Here is a 19,449-nt window from a genome sequence, read left to right on the forward strand (position 1 = left end):
TTAATACATGCATTTGGGAATCTGTTTGTGCATGTATCCGATATTGGTGTTCGTGCATTTGTAGATATTCGAGTTGGCCTCTGTGAACATGTGTTTATGCATCTGATTGGACATGTGTCTGAGGTGATGGCGCTGGTGGTGGTGGTGTTGGTGTTGACGGGGGTATGCTAATGCATGAGGTTTGTGTGTGTTGTGTATCTTGCATATGTATATGTGGTTAGAGTGTGTGAATGCAAATAGATATAAATCCACTCACAAGTCTTTGGCCAGCCTGAGGCTCTAGCAGAAGACACTTGCCCAAGGTGCCACGCAGTGGGACTGAACCCGGAACCATTTGGTTTGTAAGAAAGCTACTTACCACACAACCACTCCTGCGCCTTTTATTCATATGTTTTTATTTAATTGAATCATTATATGTTAATTATAATTTGGAAGATTACTAATTTGATTTCCTAATTAAATGTCATTTTTTTTCTCCTGTTATGTTGCAGCAACTGCCCCAGTGGTCTGACCTCATATATTGCACGTTGCGCCTGTGATGAGATGCTAAAGAAGGACCTTAGTCATTTGTATAGGATCCCCACAGAAAATAACAAACCTCAGGGTAAGTCCTCTTCTTCCTCATATCTACTCTCCCTCTTCTTAACGATACTCTTATTACTGTTTTATTAATATAAAGGCACATGGCTTGGGGTGGTTAGGGTGTTGCACTCATGATTGCAAGATTCATCATCATCATCATTTAACGTCCATTGTCCATGCTTGCATGGGTTGGATGGTTTCACCAAAGCTGGGGAGCTGCACCAGTGTCCAGCTTGATTTAGCATGATTTCTACAGCTGGATGCCCTTCCTAACGCCAACACTTTATAGAGTGTGCTTGCTGGTTGTTTGGAGATCTCCTGCCAGTTTCTAAAGTTCCTGGCTTTAAGGGTCTAGCAAAAAGCCTGGTTGGAGGTCCAACCCTCCAAGTTCTTTTACAGGGCTGAGAAAAACTGAAGGACTGATGCAATAATTCTGTGAATCTGGGAGGGGAATATGTTGAATAAAATCATAATTAACTGATCCTCCTGTATTTTCTTTTACCCAAAGCAAGGAACTTTTCAGCACCCCCTCATATAAGAGAAAGGCACTTGCTCTTTGTGAGACATTGCTGGTGAGCTAAACGAGGCTGGCAAGTGACCTTCTGGTATCTAAAAGGGTTAAGATTACACTAGAGCTGAGGGACAAAGAAAATTGTCTAAAACTACTCTCCAGAGTTCAATCAACCAGTTTATCAATGAAAATAATAAATGCGTTAATGTCATACCAAAAAAGAAAAAAAAAAGATCAATTCCATTAACTAAACATACCCTTTCCCTCCCACTGCAGAGCGTGGTCTTGCTTGTGCTTTACTCAAAAGAAATAAGTAGTCCTGTCTGTATGCTTTTAGATGTGAATGTGTTTGAAGTTGTTGATACATGCTTTGTAGCGATGTATTGAATTGCATGTATGTTGAGTGGCAAGGTAGGTGGGTAGGCAGGTAGGTAGGTAGGTGGGTAGGTAGGTAGAATTTTTGAATAGCTGTTGGTACCTGCAATTGATCCTGTATAATGAATGGTCTGTCAGCTGCAGACTGGCTAAGCAAATTAGTCAGACTGCTGACGAACATGGAAAGGCACCATTAACGAGGAACATAAGCATGTTTAACTTCATATAGAGTATTATATTTGCAGTGTTCATATGCACATACATACGCTATCACACACACACACACACACACACACACAACACACGAATAAGCGCGTGCACTCATGTTGTCTTTATCGTCTTGTACACGTGTAACTCTGAATATAAATGTACAAACAGTTGTATTTGCGTGTGTGCTAAGTAGCTTGCTTACCAACAACATGGTTCTGGGTTCAGTCCCACTGTGTGACACCTTGGGCAAGTGTCTTCTACTATAGCCTCGGGACGACCAAAGCCTTGTGAGTGGATTTGGTAGATGGAAACCGAAAGAAGCCCGTCTTATATATGTATGTAGGTATATGTTTGTGGGTCTGTGTTTGCCTCCCCATCATCGCTTGACAACCTAGTACTTAGCGGTTCAGCAAAAAGTACTAGGCTTCAATCCCCACTTTCAACCAAGGGAGAATGTTGGCCCGCTCACCTAGCTAGTGGGGTGGCATCACTCCAAGGCTAAAACAATGCAAAGAAAATTGTGACCAGCAATGTAACACCATTTGATCACACACACACATATACACACATAAGCCATGCACCCTCCCTGCCGGTGGCATGTAAAAAGCACCCTTCGAGTGTGGTCGTTGTCAGCGTTGCCTTACTGGCACATGTGCCAGTGAGACGTGAAAAACAACATTCGAACTATATAAAATGATGAGAAATTGCCTGATCAAACACCAACATTTTATCTACCCTACCACGTGCAGTAGCCAATGTGAACTGATGTCGCTGAATACATACATACACACACACACATATATATATATATATATATATATATATATATATATATATATATATATATATATATAATACACATACATACACGTGTATATCAACACAATAAATGCATTAAAGTATAGCAGTGCAAGTTTATTATTTATAAAATTTTAATTTACACACATAGATTCTTGTCTCAGTGTTTTACTTCATGAATTCTTTCTTATTTTTCAAAATAGATCGTGTGTGTGTGTGTGTGTGTATGTTCATGTGTTATGTGTAGTTTAATGTTTATCAATCTACCCAATTTGTTATGCCAAGTTGATCTTCAATGCATCAATCAAGACCATCCGCTTCAAAAAGATGTTTCATCTTTCTACTGTGACAGCCAACCTATCGCCGCTTCTGACACGCACACACGCACGCGTACTCTGACATTGGACTCTGCTCTCTGACTGAGCCAAGTTCAGCAAGCACTGAATTTCACCAATTATTCAAGACATTGCTTTGGCTGCCGTTGCTGCCGCAGCGAAGCACACCAACGGCACCAGCAGCAGTTGTTCTACTACCACACATTGATTGCCAAGTGTTGTCTTGCTATGTTAATAAACTAGCAATATTCTGATATTCCAATATCTGTATATATATGTGTGTGTGTGTGTGTGGCTTTGATGACAAGAACTCTTGTCTTATATGTTTGCTGCCATATTTTCTCTTGCCTTCTCTTCCCGCCCGCCCACCCACCCTTCTCTCTCTCTCTCTCTCCTGTCACACATTCATCCACTCTGTCTCGCACATTTTTTTTTCAATATGCAAATGTAAACATCTATGTTTATGTAAATACATGCATGCATATGCACATTGCACACGCAAATATACATATATATATGTGTATATGTGCATACATGTATGTATGGGTTTGGTGATGCAAACAGGAAGAATAGAACTTAAAACATGTGTAAATACATATACATACATATATATATATATATATATTGTTTTTATTAAAATTTGGTAAGTGCTAATGCACGAAACTCTTGTCCCTTGGGTCACTCTGTTGCTTGCGCTAAATATTAACAATATATATATATATATATATATATATATATATATATATATATATATAATGCAAGTATGTGTGTGTGTATCTATCTATATACATATATATACACACACACATGTATAAGTATCTATAAATGTGTGTGTGTGTATATATATATATATATATATATATACAAAAAAATGCAAGTATGTGTGTGTCTTTCTTTCTATATACATATATATACACACACACATATGTATATGTATAAATATCTATAAATATATAAATAAGTATCTATAAATGTGTATATATATATATATATATATATATATATATATATGTATATACGTGTGTGTGTGTATACATACGCAAACACACCATAAGCTAATGTAAGAAACAAATATCTCCTACACACACACACACACACAAACATGTATACACAGACACACTAAAGTGCCCTCGTGCAGTTGTTATACATGCATAACTTTTTGTTGTTCTTCTTATCCATCCGTTCACCCACCCCAACACTTGGTGAGTTCGACTTTACCTTTCATCTATGTAGGGGTCGATACAATAAGTATCAATAAAATACAAAGAGGGGTGGTGGTGGTGGTGGCATAAGTGCAGCAGCTGTGAGAATTGTGTTGGGTATAACCCATCTCCCATAACAAAAAAAAAATTGGTTTTGTGCCGCCTTCATCAAAAACCTTTGTTGTTGGTGGTGGTGCTGGTAATGATGATGATGGTGGTAGTGAAAATGATGGTGATAATGATGTAGTTTTGGTAGTAGTGTTGTTGGTGGTGGTGGTGGTGATTGTGGTCTTGGTAATTGCGTTATTTATGTTGTTGTTGTTGTTGTTGTTGTTGTTGTTGTTGTTGGTGGTGGTGGTGGTGGTGGTGGTGGTGGCAGCAGCGGTGGTGGTAGTTGCGGTGTTTATATTGGTAGTGGTGGTGGTGGCAATGGTAGCAGTGCTGGTGGTAGTGTTGGTGGTGATGGTTGTTTTGGTAGTTGCGGTGTGTGTAGTGGTGGTAATGCTCTTGGCCGGTTGTGGTGTTCGCATGTTGGTAGTGCTGCTGTTACTGTCGATGATGATGATGATGATGGTAGTGGTGGTGGTGGTAGTGCTACTACAGATGATGACTGTGGTGGTAGTATCGCTGTCGTCGTTGTTGTTGTTGTTGGTGGTGGTGGTGGCATTGATGATGCTATTGTTATAGTTTTTAGAGGAAGAGGAGGAGGTAGAGGAGGTGTGGCTGTAACAGTTAAGCAACAGATCAAATAATTCATATTTTTTAAATTTTATCTTTATTTTCCTCGTTTGTTTTTTGTTTTTTCCTTTTCTTCTCTTTGTCTCAAATTCCACCGGGAGAGATTCATCGGGGTTCATTTTTGCCTATGGCCCCTCTAATAGTGCAGGACTCAATAAATTGGGGCTGGTTGTTAAGCTCCAGGCTAATTTCAATCAAACTCATAGGAGACGGAAAAGTAATATTTTTTAAAACCAGAGAGAGAGAGAGTGTGTGTGAGAGAGAGAGAGGGGGGGTGAGAGAGAGAGAGCGGGGGTGAGATAGAGAGAGAGGGGTGAGAGAGAGAGACAGACAGACAGAAAGAAAGAGAAAGTAGTCTGAATGCAAGTACCTGGTTGGCAGGTAGGACAAGACAACTGTGGATGATCAAAAAACTAAAACCTTCATCGATCCTCATAAGGTCAGCTGAATCGGAGCTGGCCTGGGGTTAAACAACCACAATGATATTATTTAGCGAGGTATGCCGGGAAGAGGTGGGGGGTGGGGGGGGGGTCAGCAAATATGTAAACAAAATGACCTCCGCTCCCTATAGTTCACATCCTGTAAGCAAGACAGGAAGGACTGATTGAAGTGATAGCTTCCTGTTTACTTCATCTGATTCTGTCTGCATGGGTGCTTGCATGTGTGTGTGTGTGTGTGTGTTTTATAGGCATGTAAATATGTGTGTTTAGGAGTATGTTCATCTGAATTTCTTCAGTTTTCAGTTATAGCTGTGGGCATAGCTGTGTGGTAAGAAGCTTGCTTCCCAACTACATGGTTCTGGGTTCAGTGGCACCTCGGGCAAGTGTCTTCAACTATAGCCTTGGGCCGACTAAGCCTTGTCAGTGAATTTGGTAAACAGAAACTGAAAAAAGCCTGTCATATATATATATATATATATATATATATATATGCCGGAGTAAGCACATGAAATGTGCAACAAGGTGGAAAAAAGAGTATTCAAATACCAGAGGTAGAGTAATATGCTTTATTTAAAAGCAGCAGAAATATAACAAAAAGCTGTTACTCAGAGTTTCACTCCCGTTCAACTGTCTGATGAACGGAAACGTGAAACTCTGAGTAACAGCTTTTTGTTATATTTCTGCTGCTTTTAAATAAAGCATATATATACACACGCGCGCGATCTGATCAATAAATATCCAGACTGTTGCCATAGTAATGAACTTAAAGCATGCAAAGCGAAGCCACTTGGCAGAGATTGACCTTGAACTCTGTTGTGCATGTACACTAAGTTTTAATGTTCTAGTTCACTTCCGCTGTTTACAGCAGTGCATAGACAGAGGGTGTGTAGCGTGTGATCGTCGCATTGACCATGACAGGGAAAGTTGAGCAGAGAATTTGCATCAAAGTTTGCCAAAAGCTTGGTGATACCTGCTCAGAGGCCTGCACAAAGTTTTCAAAAAGTTTTCATCGTTCTCGACACAATTAAGGAGATCTTGTGCAACCCAAGTGTCTTTTTGGTCAGCTGAAAGCAGTTTTGGCTCAAACTCGGCAGACATGCGTCTCATACCTGAATCTTCAGTGATAATGGACTGAGCCGAACCATAACCAATCTGCCCATCCTCTGATAACTCACGGATGATGATTCAACGACACCAGACCCTGTGAAACTACCCAGCCCATGGTTTCACATTTTTGAAAAAGGCCAACAATTTCAGGCGGTGGAGAAGGTCAGTTAATTACATTGACCCTAAAAGGATGAAAGGCAAAGTCGACTTCGGCAGACTTTGAACTCACGACCTAAAGACAGACGGAAAGCCACTAAGCATTTTCCAACTTAGAAAATAAATATGGGTTGTGGGAGTGGGTAAGCCGATTACATCGTCCCCAGTGCTCGACAGATACCGATGTTATCGACCCTGAAAAGATGAAAAAAAACAAAGTCAACCTTGCCAGGCTTTGAACCCAGAACCTAAAGACCACTAAGCATTTTAGCACAGCATGCTAATGACTCTGCCACTAACAACACCAGCACAACCACCAACACCACCACAACCCCCCACACCCACTCCCTACCTAAGCCTAATCCATATTAGAAACAACAGCTGGATATTTCACACAGTCTGGGGAGGATGGGATTTCCGCTTCACTGATTCATTGTGATAAAAAGTCTCAGCTTAACCAGTCTTTTCTTCTTCTTCTTCTTCTGCCTCCTCTTCTTCTTCATCTGGTTCCATTACTCCTTCCTCTCTTCCCCTTCCTCCTCCCACACTTTCTTCGTCTTCCTCCATTATTTTTTCCTCCCCACTTCTTCGTCTTCCTCCTCCTCCCTCTTCTTCCTCCCTCTTCTTCCTCCTCCTCCTTTGTGCCATATATTTTGACTTTTCCACACTACTTGGTTCTGGATAATCTGTCTGTAAATGTAGGCGATGTTGGTGGTTCTGTCTATGTGCATGTGTTATCTAGATAATATGCTTATGTTTGTGTATGTGTTTGCATGCATAAATAACCTTCACACACACACACACACACACACACACACACACACACACACAAAATGCTTCTGTCTATCTTTCTTTCTCTTTCTTCCCCTCCTCCTATATATATATCACCGCCATCATTTAATGTCTGTTTTCTGTGCTGCCATGGGTTGGACAGTTCGACAGGATCTCGCAAGATGCAGGGCTGCATGAGCTCCAACATCGCTTTGGTTTCTGCAGCTGAACACCAACCACTATAACGTATTGCCAACCACTTTACAATGTGTGTGTGCATGCATGCACAGATAGATAGATAGATAGATAAATAGATAGATACTTCCATTGAGGGCTTATATGCCCAGATAGAGGATCTTTTTTAAAACGGGGGCCACATTTTTCATTAATGTTTTACGTAGTGTTTTTGGTACCGAAAGACTTTCAAACTTCGTATACTTATCCATTTTGTGTTATAGAACAGAAAAATATTTTTATATTCGAATTTATTTCATGTAAAAAATTGTCTTATTTCGATAATTTCAACCAATCACTGACAAGTATTCAGTTGTTTATATTTACTCCTTTGGCTGATTAAGCCATAGCTTCGTTTTATTTTATTTTTTCATTTTAAATTTGCTTTTTTCATTTTCTTTTTTTTTTCTTCGTTTTATTTGCTTTTTTCTTTTTAAATTTGCTGTTTTACCCTAACCCTAATCCTAACCCTAACCCTATCACCGATAGAATTGTTTCAGAATCGTTTGTTTATGTAGTCGGCACTTAATGTATATCGGCTGAATGGACGTCAGTGATTGGTTGAAATTACAGAAATACGACAACTTTAACATGGAATAACTTAGGGATTTCTTTTTTTTTTAAGAAGACTAAGAGAAAAAGATGTTTTATATGACACATTCTACCAGTGTTCCAAGTTTCAAAGTGTTTCGTTAATGAAAAATGTGGCCCCCGTTTTAAAAAAAGATCCCAGATAGATGTGTATGTATATCAGCAGTGGTAGCAGGGTAATACTAATAATATTCTTTTCTACTCTAGGCACAAGGCCCGAAATTTGGGGGAAGGGGGTCAGTCGATTAGATCGATCCCAGTACGCAACTGGTTCTTAATTTATTGACCCCAAAAGGATGAAAGGCAAAGTCAACCCCAGCAGAATTTGGACTCAGAACGTAAAGACAGACGGAATACCGCTAAGCATTTCACCCAGTGTGGTAACGGTTCTGCCAGTTTGCCACCGTGTAAACCTAATTAATATTAAATGGGCGATGAAAACTGCTAAAATTATGGCTGATAATTGGGAGAATTGATAACAAAAAGTTGAATGGATGTTATATTGTAAATTCAGAATTCATATCTGTATGTGAAATGCCAAAGATGTCAAAGGGCAACATAATTATAAGTTAATTTAAATGTAAGTAATTTAGATGTTGAGTTGGTGAGTTAAGATAATGTGTATATCATTAAATATTATTGGCTTTAATATAATTATATTACGGTGTTCTTAACTTATATAGCTCTAGGTAGGAATAGAATATACATACACACACACACACCCCATGTCTCAATCAATTAGTAATTGTAATTATGATAAGAAGGTATTTTGTAAGTTTTTGAAATATGGCCAGGTGTGTGTATGTGTATATACATACACACACATACATACATAGTATCTGTGTGTGTGTGTGTGTGTATATATATAGTAATGTACATATTGAGTGGTATGTATACATATATCTGTGTGTATGACTGCTCTACTTTTTTTTATTTCTTTACTTGTTTCAGTCATTAGACTGTGGTCATGCTGGGGCACTGCCTTGCAGAACTTTAGCTGAAAAAAATTAACCCCAATATCTATTTTTTTTTTTCTTCTAAGGCCTGCTACTTATTTTATCGGTTTCTTTTGCTGAACTGCTAAGCTAGTGGGACATAAACACACCAACACTGGTTGTCAAATTGTGATGGGGAATAAACACAGACACAAAGACACCCTCAGAGTAAATAGTAAATTGAGGATCTACGGTAGTATTTAAAGGATTCATGAAAAAATGTGGCTTTCGATGTATGTATTTGAAGAATTCCCAACCACTTGGTTCTGGGTTCAGTCCCTCCTCATGGCACCTTGGACAAGTGTCTTCTATAGCCTCGAGCCGACCAAAGCCTTGTGAGTGTATTTGGTAGACAGAAACTGAAAGAAGCCTGTCATATACGTATATGTATATATTTATGTGTTGACAACCAATGTTGGTATGTTTACATCCCCGTAACATAGAATAAGTACTAGGCTTTAAAAATTATAATTCCTGAGGTCGATTTCCTCGACTAAAAACCTTTCAATGCGGTGCCCCAGCATGGCCACAGTCAAATTACTTAAACAGGTAAAAGGAACAAAAAAGAAAATAGGTGAAAAACAGAATAGGAATATTGAAAGAAGTATCTATAAAACTAGTTTTTAAAGAAATAACACACACACACACACATAATGTTGTGATGTTGGTCACTTTACACACCATGGAAACCAGACGACTGACCCTATGAGTCCTAGGACTCAAGACAGTTCTTATTTTTTTCATAACAGAAGCTAATCTAACCTCATTTCTCTCTCCGTATATTTCCAGAAATTGATGCCCGTGCTCTGCTCAAAGAAGTCATTGCCCAAGTACACGAAGTCTGCCTACTGATGCAAGGCAGCTTACCGAAATTCAAAGTGCCTGATTGTAATTATAGAGTCAGTGTGTCGGCTATTCGGAACTTCCGGCGGAAGATGGAAGACCGACACATCGTTCTTCCTGATCTAAATAGTCTTTTTGCCTTAAAAGTACGTAAATGGTTATTTCTTTTTGATTCTGTCTATTATTGTTACATACGTCACCATCGTTGTCGTCATTGTCATCATAAATATAGTCATGATCAAAAATATAATCATGATCAAAATTATCATCATCATCATCATCATCATCATGAACCTCACCATCATTGTTTATGTCATCGTCACCACTATTCTCATCATCATTAATGTCATCATTGTCACTGTTGTCATCATCATCATCATTATAACCATTTCAACATTGTCGTCAATACCACCATTTTGATTATCATCACCATTGTACCCTTCACCACCATCGTCCCCATCACCACCACTGTCCCATCCTCACCACCATCGTCCCATCATCACCACCACTGTCCCATCCTCACCACCATCGTCCCATCCTCACCGCCATCGTCCCATCATCACCACCACTGTCCCATCCTCACCACCACTGTCCCATCCTCACCACCATCGTCCCATCATCACCACCACTGTCCCATCCTCACCACCATCGTCCCATCATCACCACCACTGTCCCATCCTCATCACCATCGTCCCATCCTCACCACCATCGTCCCATCCTCGCCACCATCATCTGATCTTGTATTATTATTTGTTGCAGGGTTACCCTAGCCAGTCCTACTATGCTGTTTATGATGGTCACTCTGGTGTGGAGGCAGCTGTTTATACAATGACCCATCTGCACTGCAACATGGTTCACAACCCATATTTCTCCTCCGATGCCCCGTGTGCCCTTAAATACAGTTACAAACTCACCGACAAACATTTCCTGGAAAAATCTAAACGAGAGGTAAAATATATTTTTTTACTTGTTTCAGTCATTTGACTGCGGCCATGCTGGAGCACTGCCTCAAAGGGTTTTTAGTCAAAGATTTATTCTTTGTAAGCCTAGTGTTTATTCTATTGGACCCTTTTGCTGAACTGCTAAGTTACGAGGACATAAACACACCAGCATCGGTTGTCAAACAATGGCAGGGGGAACAAACACACACATACATATATATATGTATATATACAATGGGCTTGTTTCAGTTTCCATCTACCAAATCCACTCACAAGGTTTTGGTCGGGCTAAGGCTATAGTAGAAGACACTTGTGGTTAGGAAGTAAACTTCTTACCACACAGCCATGCCTGCATAGAGAGACAGGGTGCATGTGTGTGTGTGTGTGTGTGTGTGTGAAAAAATGTGTACCATATCTGATGTCCTGTTAGATATGCTTTTTGTCTCAAAAAATCATCCCAGGTCCTATATGCGAAGTTGTGGAGGTAGGGTGAGTGACCGGAAAGGAGAGGGAGTGATGTCATGAAGGGACCAGAAGAGTGAGGGGCAACATGAGGTCATGTCAGGAAGCAACAGGTTAAAGATGGCCTCCTGCTTAGGGGGTCTGTAGCAAGGTCAAGTGTGCTGAGAGTGGTTGTTGAGTAGTAGTCCTTGCTAGTAAGTGGTTGGGAGAGCCAACACATGATTGCAGCTGTGAGGTCTGGCTGGTTCCCCCCCCCCCCCCCCGTGATCTTAAACATGGAGGGATTGCCGCCAATTGTAATTTGAGGTAAGAGCAACTTTATTTCGTGCCTTACAATAACATCTGCTGCGCAAAAGACTCTCGAAAATGCACTGCTAAAATTGGGGTGGGTCTAGTATGCTCGTGTATATATATTATGCCATCAAATACAGTGTGTGTGTGCATATATATACATATATATATATATACCCTTTTTTTTTTTTGACACTCCTTAAAAAGACCATTTCAATACAATGGCCCTTCTCTCTCTCTTTTACTACATCCATCTCTCTATCTGTCTGACTATCAGTCTATCTATCTATCTATCTATCTGCCTGTCTATCTATCTATCTGCTTATACATCTTCCATTGTCTCCAAAGCCTCAACCCAAAAAAGCAAAAAAACAAAACAGTGTTCTGTTATAAACAAAACCTCCAAAAACACCTGTTTTATATAAATAAGCAAGATCTCTGTATTCTCACAGAATTATATTTGACAAGTTCAAAAGCGCTAATATATGTATAAAATAAATGAAAGAAGTTATTCCAAAATTCTGACGACTTTTTTTTTCAATATTTAATTCTGTACATCACACCTAACACTTTACACACACACACACACACACACACACACACACACACATATATATATATATATAAGGGAGAAAGTGGGATGTATATATGAAGAGTGATTTAGAGGGAAAGAGAGCAATTCTTACTTTCTAACATCAGTTTTATCTTCCTAAATTTCTGTTTGTATGTCAGTCTGATTGTGTGGGTGTGAATGTGTGTGTCTATATACGAGAGTACAACTGTTTAGACAACATGTGTATATATTTATATATATATATGAGGATGTATATACGTATGAATGTGCGTGTGTGCATTTCCATAATTCTGTAGGTTTTTTTCTTTTTTTACCCAATTCTATGTTTCGACTTGATACCAGATGTGTCTTGCTTTTGATTGTCTCTGAATAATACCAGTAGGGCAGGGCAAGACTGAGTTGTGGTTGGTATTGTATACAGGACCATCTGAAGGTACTTGCAACTCAGACAGTTGCCCAAGACATCGTGTGTTTGGAGGTACCATGTTATGTGTTTTGGAGTTTTGAAACAAAGTGGTGGAAAAAACATTAATAACAAATAAAGCAACAATTATTAAATTTTCCAAGGCACTGCCCCAGCCTGGGCTAAGTCAAATTATTTGAAACAATAAAAGAATTTTTAAGCTTGGTATTTATTCTGTCAGTGCCTTTTGCCAAGCCGCTAAGTTACAGGGATGTAAATAAACCATTACTGTTTGTCAAGTGGTGGTGAGGAAGAAACACAGATGAAGACACACATAGATGTATATATCATCATCATCCTTTAACGTCCGTTTTCCATGTTGGCATGGGTTGGACAGTTTGACCAGAGCTGGAGAGCTGCACCAAGTTCTAGTCTGATTAGGCTTGGTTTCTACAGCTGGATGGTCTTATTTATTGAATAACCAAGTTTACTTTGCTGTAGAGAGTTACTTCCCTTTAGGAACTAAATACAACAGGGAATTTACTATGTACGAACATACACACATACGTACAGGTGAAGGTTGGCAACTGGAAGAGCATCTGGCCATAGAAAATTTACCTCAACTTTTCCTCATGCTACCACATAGTTCTGGGTTCAGTTCCACTGCGTGACACCTTGGGCAACTGTCTTCTAATATAGGCTCAGGTCAGCCAAAGCTTGTGAGTGGATTTGGCACACAGAAACTGTGTATTTCAGATTCCAAGATATCAAAACTTGTCAAACTGTAGTAACAATGGTTTTGCTATGGAATGGTGAAACTATTTTTGGGTTTTCTGAAAAAGCAACATTTTGGACTTACAACACTTTTGCATAATAGGAACGATATATAAAGTAAAGACCCCCCCCCTCCTCGGTCATAAATAACCATGGGATTGCACCTAGAAAGTTACCCTCCAAAGTACAAGTCCAGGCAAGGTTGTTTTTTATGGAAGACCAGCAACCACCCATGCATACAAGCCTCCCCTCTCCAAGCCACCGGTGTTGTCCAAGGGAAAGGTAAAGGCTGATATAGCTTGGCACCAGCTGAGTGAACTGGAGCAAACATGAAATAAAATATCTTGCTCAAGAACATGACACACGACCCAGTACGAGAATCGAACTCACAAGTCATCGGTCATCCACCTACCAGCTATAGCAGAAGACATTTCCCACACTTGCTGCTACTACTAACTACTACACACTCATCCAGCTCAAACCCAAAACCATATGCTTAACATGTGCTTATTATTAATCTCACTTGTTATATTTATCTAAGTAACAACACATTCTAGACACACTAAAAGCAATACTTAGTAAATTATCACTGTCCACATATAATCTTCTAAATAACTTGGTTATGCTGTCCCAGTTTTTTTACTTCTTATTTTTATTCTAACATCAGCAGTTTTGCAAGTCTTAACATATTTAGGACTTCAGGCATTAGAAATATTGCTGGAAATAATTATAACTTTTATCTTTGCTGTCTCACTTGTTTCAGTCATTGGACTGTGGCCATGCTGGGGCATCCCCTTGAGTGGTTTAGAGCAGTGGTTCTCAACTATTTTTTTGCCCATGGCCCCTTTTCTGATACCTATTTTACTCTACTGGACCTCCATAGCTATGTTCATATATATATATAAGTATATATATACACACACATATAGATATATCATCATCATCATTTAATGTCTGTCTCCCATGGGTTGGATGGTTTGACAAGAGCTGCCCAGGTAGAAAACTACACCAGGTTACTGTGTCTGTTTTGGCACGGTTGGATGCCCTTCCTAACACCAACCACCCCGCAGAGTGGACTGAGTGCTTTTTACAAGGCACCAGCGCAGACGAGGTCAGTTCTGGCATGGTTTTCATACAGCTGGATGCCCTTCCAAATGCCAACCACTTCACAATGTAGAATGGATACTTTTTCATGTGATACCTGCACTGGCAGGGTCATCAAGTAACTTTGCAAGACAAGGAATTTTGAGAGGGGTGGGGGTCATTGGAGGAGGTGATCTTGTGTCAGATGACACAAGATTAGAATGTGACAGAGAGACATACAGGCAGAAAAATGTTTATATTGTTGTTGTTGTTCTTGTTGTCGTAAATAACTTCATGCTAATAATTTATATTTGCAGAAGCTGAAAAGTGGCTCCACAGGTATAACAGCACTGATTCGGGGGTCAACCATCTATGTCAGCTGGTTGGGTGACTCTCAAGCTGTGCTGGTACGCAACAGTCAGGTGATAGACATGACAATGCCCCACACACCAGCCAGGCAGGTAAGACTAGTAGCAACTATAATATATACGATCTATTTTAACTACTCGTTAGCATCGTTAGCATACTGGGCGAAATGATTCGAGGCATTTCTCCTATACTTACGTTCTGAATTCAAATTCCACCGAGTCAGACTTTCTCTTTATTCCTTTCGGGGGTCGATAAAATCAGTACCAGTAGAGTACTGGGGGTCAGTGTGATCGACTTGACTACTCCTAGTCATCATTTATTTTTTACATTTTACTTGTTTCAGTCATTCAACTGTGACCATGCTGGGGCACTACCTTGAAGAATTTTCAGTTGAATGAATTGACACCCAGTATTTAAAAAATTTTTTTAAGCCTGGTACTTATTCTATCAGTCTCTTTTGTCAAACCGCTAAGTTATGGGGATGTTAACACATCAAACACCAGTTGTCAAGTGGTAGCAGGAGACAAAGACACACACACATGCATATAAGATGGGCTTCTTTCAGTTTCCATCTACTAAATCCACTCACAAAGCTTTCGTTGGCACAAGCCTAGAGTAGAAGACACATACCCGAGGTCCCATGCAGTGGGACTGAACCTGGAAGCATGTGGTTGAGAATCTAGCTCCTTACCACACACCACACTGTGCCTGTGAGTATAAAAAAAAAACTGCATCCTTCTCCCATCAGTCACCATCAGTCATCATCAATCTTCATGAGATTACTTTTTTTAGTCATTTTCAGACTCTAGCAACTTTCTATGGTTCTCTTTTATCTTTTACTGGTTTCAGTCATTAGACTGTGGCCATGCTGGGGCATCACCTTGAAGAACTTTTAGTGAAAGGCTACTTTCAGTTTCCATCTACCAAATCCACTCACAAGGCTTTGGTCAGCTTCAAGCTATAATAGGAGACACTTGCCCAAGGTTCCATGCAGTGAGACTGAACCCGGAACCATCTGTTTGGGAGGCAAACCTCTCACCGTACAGCCACTTCTTACCATGTGCCTTATGTCTCTAATTAATATTTTTTAATTTTTTTATAATATATATAAATGTCTTTTCAGGATGAAAAGAAACGAATTGAAGATCTTGGTGGCATTGTACTTCTTGTAAGTGGTATCAGCCGTGTTAATGGTAACATCTCCGTATCAAGGGCAATTGGTAGGTTGACAATTTTACCACACACCCACCTCTGAACATTTTTTCTTATTAATTTCTAGAAAAAAAATATATTAATATGCTTTCCGTTATCAGCATGCAAAACTACATTAAAGTAGATTTTTTTAAAATCCTGGTGAAAATTTGACATCTTTCAAGTGGTTGGAACAATTTTTGAAAAGATCCATCTCCAGTGTAGCATACCTGATTCTCATGCTTTCTTAAATACTGCTGTCTGTATATACTGTATACACCATATAAACCATTCTTACAGAATGCTGTGTGTCGATTACTTCGACAATTAATGCTATAAACCATTGCAGGTGTCTTTTGAGGCAAGGGACATAACTCTGCTTGCTTTAGTAATTTTTTCATCGGCCTTCAATACTTCATTCCGTGTCTTCCTGGGTCTCCCTTCTTCCACAACTTACCCCCACTTTAAGCGAAATGTTAAAGGGTTAGATGATGGTCGTGGTGGTTGTGGTTATGATGATGTTGATGGTTCCTTTTTCTAAAGATTTTTCCACAAACTAACACTTTTTTTTTTTTTTTTAAACTTTTGTGATAAACTTACGTTGTTTTTTCTTCTTGAACACAGGTGATGCTGACCAGAAGCCGTGTATTAGCAGTGATGCTGATGTGATTACATATGAAATGAACGGGTCCGAAGATTACTTGATGCTGGCGTGCGACGGTGCATGGGACTACCTCGAAAAAAAGAAGTTGCCCTATCTGGTTTACAATCACGTGCAAAAAAACAACGGTCAGTTCTCGACCGTGGCCGAGAGCTTGATCAAGTCTGCGAGGGAGAACGGCTCCAAAGACAACATATCGGTGATCGTGGTGTTTTTCAAGGAAGAGCTGTCTGATCCACATTCTGCCTTCAACCATGCTGTTAGGGAAAACGGGGAGAATCAGAAGCATGATGAAAATCCGAATGACTCCCCGATGTGGGGCAGCAACTGCGATGCATCAGCTGCTTCGTCTTCTCCACAGCAACAGCAGAGGCAGCAACATCAGCAGTGTGGGAATCCAACAGATTCTAACGGTTGCATGACTCACGAATCGGAATCAAAATACGACAGCAATACTAAGGTGGTAGTGAGTCGCTCGCAGAGGGAAAGTACTGCCAGTTCTTCCGATGGCAAACACGAGAAAACTTTCGAGAATTCAGCAGACCTTGCAGATTCTTCGCAAAGTTCCAGTTTATGTTCGTCTCTGATGAAGTTCTCCAATCAGCAGCCAGTCTGTAGTTGTTTGAAGAGTCGCGGGGAAAATAATAGTCTACTGAGGTGTCGAATGTCCGGTGATGTTTGCTTGAGCACCTGTTCAAAATCAAACCCTCGACACTCAAGTTCCATATATTCAAATGGTTATGTTTCTCTGAGGAATCCCCTCAGCCAATGGTGGGACGATGTTGCTTTGTGGCGGAACATTCAGCTTTCGTATCGATGCCTAGCTTTTGCTCAGAAACACAACCTTTTAAGTTCTTTCCATCTGAAACTTCCTGACTGTCTAACTTCTTTGTTAAAATTGCCTAACCTCCGCAATATGTGTTCTCTGTGTTTGATGGAAACTTTGGTTGCTGGCAGAGGGAAAACTGTGCTGACTTTGGGCCAGCACCCATCTTCACTACTGCTTTCAGAAATATACCCACAACCAGCTACCGCTGCTGCTACTACTACTACTACTCCATTCGATTATCATGTGCTCTGCCGTAAACACCACCAAACAGTAGGGACCAGTGCTTTGTCTGGTGACGCTGTCAAACGCCTCCTCCTGAAATTTTCTCCGGATGCTGTTGTTGCTGCTGCTGCCGTGGCATTGCAGATGCAAACTGCCATGTCTCAAATGTTACCCACCCCCTGTTGTACGTCGACTAATATACCACGTTTGTCCAGCATCGGACCCACTCTTCTCTCAATAGCATCGTGACAAATTGCTTTTAACTGTGGCATATAAAAACATCTCGCTCCCCCATTAAACAAAAGTTCAAATCCATCCTCAACTGAGAGTGGAGTGGAGACGAACAGACAGACAGAAACTATGATTTTTGTTTTTGTTTTTTTTTTTGCATGTTGTTTTGTTTGTTGTTGTTTTTTCTATTTTCTATTTGTTTTTTCTTTGTTAACATACTAATTAGCATATCCATTGATGAAGGAAGGTGTGAACAGGTTGTATGGATGCTAGGCAGGGGGAAGGGGCTGGAAGATTTTTTTAATCTTTAATGTTTTTGTTGTTTTTTCTCAATCAAATTAATCAAAAAAAAAAAAACATTTTTTAAAATTTCTTTTTTTTTTTTTTTCTTTGGTAACTTAAAACTTTGAGCATTTACATTTGTTCTTCTTCTACCAAAACTACTTACATCAGTAAGTTTGTGGGAGCACTGCATAGAGTTGTTGATTAACGAGTGTTTTATTGATGGACGGACACCACAGTACTGATTTCCAGTCCTATCGTGGCTTGTTAGGAGAACAGAAGACATCATCAGTCGGTAGGCTGCCATGCTGTCTTACCCTAGAACAGTCACGGACAACCCATAGCCTGTGGGACTTTCTGAATGGTACACCTAATGAAAAATTACTTTCAATTTTTTCCGTAGTGTGACTTGCTTGATGATAAACCATGTCTCACGTGCCCCCACTTCTCATAAAAGATTGCCCAGTGCGCTGGCAGAATCGTTAACACGCCAGGCGAAATGCTTAGTAGTATTTCGTCTGTTGTTATGTTCTGAGTTCAAATTCCGCCAAGGTCGACTTCGCCTTTCATCCTTTTCAGGGTCGATAAATTAAGTACCAGTTGCATACTGAGGTCAGTCTTATCTACTAGCCCCCCTCCCCCAAAATTTTGGGCCTTGTGCCTAGAGTAGAAAAGATTATTATTATTATTTTAGCCTCTCTCACCTCTACCTCCATTTTTCAACATCTTTCGCTTCTGTGTTTTTTACACCTCTTTCATACCAGTCTCTGATATTCCCTTTTTTTAATCTCTTTTGTAACCTTTTTAATCTGTCTTCTCCTTGTCCCCTTTCTTTGTCAGTTTACCTAGTCTCTTTTCCATCAATTCCTCCCTCCGTCTCTCTCTCACCTCTTGATTATATCTTGTCTTTCTCATCAGTAGCAGAACCCTTTTCTAGTTCTCCTTTATCGCTGTTTTCCCACTGTTTAGCTACATATTAATTAAAACTGCTATGAACCCACCATCCATTCATATAAAGCAAAACACACACAAATTAATCTGTACATACACACAGTCAAATACATACAAACACAACACACGTGTGTGTGTGTGTGTCTATAAAATTCTAAATGGCAAAAGAGATCAATAGAATAAGTACTAGGTTTACAAAAAATAAGTCCTGGGGTCGATTTCTTTGACCAGGGGTTTTCAAACTTTTTGACTTGCGGACCCCTTTATATTTCAGGCTTTACCTTAGCCCCTTATAAA

At 39.8% G+C, this 19,449-nt stretch overlaps 2 protein-coding genes across 2 annotated transcripts in view; one reads left to right on the plus strand and one right to left on the minus strand.

Moving 5' to 3' along the window:
• Positions 1-19,449, minus strand: part of LOC106880674 (DNA repair protein RAD51 homolog 3) — a 108,006-nt gene that overhangs the window by 83,237 nt on the left and 5,320 nt on the right. The window lies entirely within an intron of this gene.
• Positions 1-19,449, plus strand: part of LOC106880672 (uncharacterized) — a 79,197-nt gene that overhangs the window by 59,202 nt on the left and 546 nt on the right. Inside the window, exons 2-7 of the mRNA XM_014930721.3 lie at positions 492-604; positions 9,835-10,034; positions 10,648-10,836; positions 14,734-14,877; positions 15,909-16,005; positions 16,601-19,449. The exon at positions 16,601-19,449 is cut by the window's right edge and continues 546 nt beyond it. Coding sequence (XP_014786207.1) covers positions 492-604; positions 9,835-10,034; positions 10,648-10,836; positions 14,734-14,877; positions 15,909-16,005; positions 16,601-17,937 — 2,080 coding nt within the window. The 3' untranslated portion in view covers positions 17,938-19,449. The remainder of the gene's footprint in view (positions 1-491; positions 605-9,834; positions 10,035-10,647; positions 10,837-14,733; positions 14,878-15,908; positions 16,006-16,600) is intronic.

Source organism: Octopus bimaculoides, chromosome 26 (genome assembly GCF_046866305.1).
Source record: "Octopus bimaculoides isolate indiv1 chromosome 26, ASM4686630v1, whole genome shotgun sequence".
In the NCBI taxonomy this organism is placed as follows: Eukaryota; Metazoa; Mollusca; class Cephalopoda; order Octopoda; family Octopodidae; genus Octopus; species Octopus bimaculoides.